Source organism: Cynoglossus semilaevis, chromosome 18, assembly GCF_000523025.1.
Source record: "Cynoglossus semilaevis isolate Cse_v1.0 chromosome 18, Cse_v1.0, whole genome shotgun sequence".
In the NCBI taxonomy this organism is placed as follows: Eukaryota; Metazoa; Chordata; class Actinopteri; order Pleuronectiformes; family Cynoglossidae; genus Cynoglossus; species Cynoglossus semilaevis.
The window spans coordinates 12,581,903-12,587,902 of record NC_024324.1 but is presented as its reverse complement, the minus strand read 5'-3'; the positions used below and the strand labels follow the sequence as shown (position 1 = coordinate 12,587,902).

Below are 6,000 nucleotides of genomic sequence, written 5' to 3'. Positions count from 1 at the left end.
TTTCTGCGTGCTTTAGTGTATCGCACAGTTGAAAGTGCAAAGGGGATTGAAGAAAAGTCTGGGTAAGCAACAGCTGGATTTAACACACCATTAAGGTCACTAGTTTTTCAAGCTGCACCTGCAAATCCCTGAGATTTCATACCCCCCACCACACAGCCTTGTCTAAATCTCTCCCTGCCTCTCTCCCCCATCTGCTCCCTTCATCTCATCCATCCTTCTCTGCTTTTCCTCTGTTGCCATTTTCTCCTTCAAACATAAACTCACTCAACCCTTCTTTTCATTCCTGGTCTTCTTAGCTTTCGTTCTTTTTCTAGACCTGTAAAATATGACCCCCCCCAACTATTTCTTCCCGCTCCCACCGCTTAATTCCTTCTCTTTCTCAACCTCTATGTCCGAGCCGCTTGGCTTTTCTCTCCTTTTTTTGTCTTTCCGTTTCTTTTTTCACCTTTTTCTCCCTCTCTGTCTCAGTGCTGCCCCTCCTGCTCACAGCCTGTTGTGTTGTGTCTGCCAGGCCCTGTAGGCAGGAGCACAGGTTTCCTGAGTACCGGAACGGAACAGATGCTGGCAGGGAGATATAGTGAGAATGGCCATCTAGAGTGTTCCCACTGAGTTTCACACACTCTCACTCACATTGCTGCTCACACCAATAAAACACAGGCAGGACTCAGCTCACGCTATGATGTAGGTAATGATGCAGTCTGCGTTCTCCCACCAGGACTCACTTCTTCCTAAAATGGAATAGCCTGACCTTGGCTGCTTTGATATGTAGCATTCCACTTCCTATTAAGTGTGCATTGGAATGAGATGAAATGCTAAAAGCGAGGGTCTTTCTCACAGATGACATTTTCACATGTCAGACGGGGAAGGGGGGTGGGGGGGGGCATACAGGTGTAAATAATGAACTGATTTAACAGCACTACAAGACAGAAACACCTGGACCATTTCAACAGGGACAAACCTCAGTGTCTGCTGTCAAAAAGACAGATTATGATTCCATTTTATAATTTTTCATTTCACAGCAACCCCACGACTGAAATATACTTTTTTCCCTTTACAGACGCGGCGTATATAAACATAAGATTTATACAGGATTATAGCGAGGCATAAAATAGAGGAGAAAAATGAGAAATCTCAACTCACAGTACGGCCGTTGGAGGGGACCAGTGACTGTCAGCAGATGATAAATGATGGGTTTTGTCTGACATTGACAAAAAGTTTTGCTTGTCCGAAACTTTTAGGTGAACCCTAGGCAAAATGGAATGAAGGCAAACTGTTAGACTGCACTCAAAATGTCATTACAACTGCACTGCAACATAAACCAGATGCAGACACAACCCAATCCAAACCTGTCACAGCTTGATAAAGCAATGGAAACACGAGCAGATGTGTAGTAGCTTTTAAGTCTTGCACCATTAAGACAGTGTGGACAAGTAAACACCAACACAGCAAAGTCAACTGTAAAAGCTGGTAAAAATATGTAAAAGTTATCGATACAAATACTACAAGCTGCTCTTTCACAATGACTAAATTATTTAGAGGGAACATCTTAGGAATAGGGTTATGTTGTGTAGCACATGAATTTATTTTTTTTTCATGGCTACACATATATAGTGTATACAGAGGCTGTAGGGCAACCTGTATTATTGGGATTATAATAGAAGAGCTGTACTTCTAAAAAAAACCTAGGACATGTAGGACATAGAGGCCTATGTAGAGCCAAATGTTTGTTGTCTTTTTTTTTGCCAAATCAGCACTTGATGACCTTACCAACAGTGTGATGAGTTAAAAATGGCCGCATTTCTCCTTTAGTCGACCCTTGTTCTGACAAGGGATTTATCAGACTGTAGAAATACCAATTTATGTCTCATATAATGGTCAACATTACAAAAAAATCTTAGGTATTATATATAGCTGTGAAAACATGTGATGTTTGGAATGTTGAACATGGGCTGTGGTAAATACCTGTGACAAATATATTACAAGAGAAACTAATTACTCGGAACTCCCCGCACCCTAGCTCTATGTTCAGAGCGTCAAATTCCATTTCCCCAAAGGATGAATCACAATGTGATTCCCTGGATGAGTCAACCTCAGATGTACTGCAGACTTGTAAAGATAATTGCTGATTTCCAGATTTGAAGATTTGCACTTTCTAGTAACAATAAACTCTCCTATTAGTTTTCAGCTTGCTTGAACATGAGAGAATTGCTTTGCCACCCTGTAGCCTGCACAGAGATCACCTCTTACACCATTAACACTGCTGCAGACAGACATAAATACTACTGCACTAAGAATAACCATCAACTTTTCCCAAAAGACTCATACTTATTTTTCAGCTGCTCTTTGAGGAGCCTCTCTCCCCCAGTTAAGGTTATGATGTTCATACGTCCCATCCCTCATCATGTCACCCTGGAGAAATCTCCGCTCTCTGCTCCTGGAAGACCACTATCCTGAATGGAAGGTCAAGCGCCGTAGCACCTCAGGAGGCATAGAGTGCCAACAACTGTTAGTTCCCGGGGGCTCCTAATGTTATTGGATGCCTTGCTTTAGAACAGCTTTAGTATTTATAAATAGCCACCAGCTTAGACAAGTGGTTATCAATTTTTCAAAAGTATTTTTCCAAAAATTAAGAGGATGACAGAGGGATGGTCAGGGGTGTAACACAAACGTAAGGTCTCTTAGAGGTCATTTTTATAAACTAGTGAAATATGTTTGTAGAAACACACACACGTTAACATCACACATCAACTTTGTATCAACAGACCATCTGTTCAGTCCTCATTACTACTCATTATTGAAGAAAACACAGGTAAAAAAATCAGGGATGTAACAGATATGTGAATTAATATTACATTATAAAAATTACTACAAATAAAATGTAATTAAAAATATTAAAAGAATCCTAATTAGCACATCATCAACTGTAAAACGTGTTGCAACATAATAACTTTGTTTATATATTATTGTGTCGTGTATTATTACATACTGTTCTTTAACAATGAGGATATGGAACAAAACTCACCCGTTATTCCCCTTTTCGTTGTCAACTACGTTTCCCATGATGCAGCACGGTGGAGCTCGTCATTAGCCTGCGCTAAGCTGAGGTGGCTATTGAGAGGAGGTAAATACAGCGTAATAAGGAATTACTGCTTAAGAAATGCATTTTAAAAATATAAACGCTTTACGTAAAGAACGTTATTTTATTTAGAGTCGTTGCCAGCATATAGCTTTCACATTAGTTTGCGTATTTGCTCAATTATTTCCTATTAATCTGTTAGCATAGCGGCTAACGCCGAGCGCCAAAACTTAAATGACCACATTAATGTAACGTTGTTTTGTCGTTTACAGGCTGCTAACCTCACATTTCCAGCGTCGTCCCTCGTCATGACTAAACTCCTGCAGTGGTTGCTCGGTGTGTCGCTGCTGGTCGCAGTCTGGGCTCTGGTTACCTGGGACCTGTTGGACCTGAGTCTGCCGGACACATACAGAGACGTGGCTTGGCCGATGCCCCTGTACCTGTTGGTGTCGTTTGGCTGCTACTCTTTGGCCACAGTCGGATACAGAGTGGCCACGTTCAATGACTGTGAAGACGCGGCGCTGGAGCTGCAGCAACAAATCAAGGAAGCCAAAGATGACCTGAAGAGAAAGGGCTTGAAGATGTAACCCTGGACATGGACCACCTTGACACGGAGACCCAGAACAATTGCACACACCTGGGCAGTAGCGATGACGCAGTTGCTGTCACATGAAATAACTAGGATGGAGAGAAACTTTGAATTTGTGACGTGACTTGCAGCCACGTTTGTTTTTGTACACCTTATTCAGTTTGGTTGTAGATAATTAATTCTAATTTCACATTTTCTTGTGTTACTGTGACTTTAAAAAGTGGTGTGTTTGTAGGGTGTGGAAACATCTGGTGGGGAATTTACAGGTGGTGGTTGTCGGTGCTTCCCCTTCATTTATCCTGGTAACTGTAGAAGTTACAATAATGATTTGCAAACTCATAAAACCCAGTTTGGTGCCATTGGCTGATGTGACTCACACAAAAAACTGCTGACTATCTCTTATTACAGACATACATATGCAGTGACAATGGAACTGTTTCTACATTAGACTCACACAAAAAACTACTGACTATCTCTTATTACAGCAGTGACAATGGAACTGTTTCTACATTAAAAAGACCAACTGTTCCTCTAGAACACGACCAGACACATACTATATGTTCCATGGTGTTTCTGTGACCAAATGTCTTGCTGTGCAGTCATTACAATAAGGGAACATATTACATAGTTCTCTGGTGATAATGAACAGACAGGCAACAAATAAACATAATATTGTCATAATAATTGGCAAAAGGGTGTTTATAGTTACTATTACAAGCAGATAATGATCAAATGAAGCTGCAGTGGGAAACTTATGTCAATAGCGAAGACCAACTTCTACGATAAATACAATTATTACCTCATGAATTCATCGACACAGCAAGTCATTCTCTAATATGATTATAAAAGCATCAATAAAACAATTTATATTCAGTTTCTGCAAATAAAGGCTGCAAATAAATGTCCCTTAACTACCACAAGTCTTCTTTGATTTAGCCTACATTCAGGAGGTGCTCTGATCACCACTGTGAGTTCAAACAAAGCACTACACACACAGGATGAATTTACACAAAGTTCATATCTCCATGATTAATTGTCATCTGTGACTGGTTTTGCATGACTGAACAAATTGAACCCAAAGGTCAAACTGGAATAATCAGGCTAAATTCTCTGCTGGGAATTGTCAGCCTCAATTTGCATCAGCTGCTAAACAGCGGTGACTGCACAGTGTCAACCTTGTGTGAGTCTGAACATCTTGGAGTAAATGTGATCTTTATTGTACATTCCATTGTACCGTTTCTGAATTAGTCCCTGAAGCTATCGGGGGGAAGCAATAAAAAAGTATTTTCTTCAGATTGTCTGCATACAAATGTGTGTGTGTGTGTGTGTGTTGGTTAGGGTGCTGGGAGCGGGTCAGTAGATATATGCGAGGATGTGCTTGAGTGCTTGCATATGACGCATTCCTTCTCCATGCATAACCCACATGGCCCGAGGGCTTTATGTGGACTGTTCAATGTCTTCCTCTATGCAAAACACAGACATCCATTATGTTGTGGAGAACATGGCATATACCTTATACAGTATGGCCTTTGTTTTAGCACCAGAAGAATGGGTGAAATATGAACGTTGGCAAGTGCATGTCCTTCTGCGGGAGCCTTTAAAGACTGCTTCTGCTCATTTTCACCAAGTTCCTGCTGTGAATAAACAAAGCGCAGCCAGGCTAAAGGCATCATTATGGGCTTTCCAAAGCTCCCATAACTTCAGAACAAATGCAAAACTGTTGGCAGTTCCCTCCACCAGCCCTCTGCCTGTTGTGCCTTTGAGCTGCAGCCCCACGCTGTCCTGCGACGTCACCCCCGTAAATGTTTGCAAGCTGTTGACCGGCGCGGCCCCGATGAAAGGCAACCTGTTATTTCGCCGAAAAAAACCTTCTATGTTGGCAGTTACACCAAAGGCCTCCCACTGCAGGCAGTTGTGTTAAAAAATGTCTCGCCACATAAAAAATCTACTAGTTAATTCTTACCAAATTTAACTTGGACGTTATTTGTTTTTTTACATCCCTTGTCATCAGACAAAAGCTATAGGGTGTATCAGATTAGTCTGAACATTTGTGAGCTCTTAAGCCGATTTAATCCCTTATTTTGTACAGTATATAATGCATAAGCTGCATCCCAGATATTCCTCGTGCATTGACTTGATAGAAAATGTAATTAAATGTAATGTGAAGGACAGTGATGTACATATGGAGTCCAGCCCCACAGAAACATGTCCCTCAGAGCCAGTGTGAGGTCACTGAAGTCCCCGTCCAGTCGGTGTGTGTGACAGTTTTGATAAATGGAAATGCAGCTGATGCAGACCTCAGTTACCCTGAAACAGTGGGAAGAATCCATATTAA

The 6,000-nt window shown here is 41.3% G+C and overlaps 1 protein-coding gene and 1 long non-coding RNA gene across 2 annotated transcripts in view; one reads left to right on the top strand and one right to left on the bottom strand.

Moving 5' to 3' along the window:
* Positions 1-3,476, bottom strand: part of LOC103394522 (uncharacterized) — a 21,724-nt gene extending 18,248 nt beyond the window's left edge. Inside the window, exons 1-3 of the long non-coding RNA XR_523157.3 lie at positions 3,358-3,476; positions 3,023-3,108; positions 1,141-1,245 (exon numbers count right to left, since the gene is read on the bottom strand). This is a non-coding gene — a long non-coding RNA (uncharacterized LOC103394522). The remainder of the gene's footprint in view (positions 1-1,140; positions 1,246-3,022; positions 3,109-3,357) is intronic.
* Positions 3,034-4,035, top strand: LOC103394521 (dolichol-phosphate mannosyltransferase subunit 3-like). The gene is made up of 2 exons (XM_017041265.2): positions 3,034-3,121; positions 3,349-4,035. Exon 2 carries the CDS (start codon positions 3,385-3,387, stop codon positions 3,661-3,663), a length of 279 nt encoding a protein of 92 aa, XP_016896754.1. The 5' UTR covers positions 3,034-3,121; positions 3,349-3,384; the 3' UTR covers positions 3,664-4,035.
* Positions 4,036-6,000: the final 1,965 nt, after the last annotated feature.

What these genes read in the sequence shown, in the direction of transcription:
- LOC103394521 (XM_017041265.2), top strand. Translation starts at nt 3,385, where the DNA reads ATGACTAAACTCCTGCAGTGGTTGCTCGGTGTGTCGCTGCTGGTCGCA.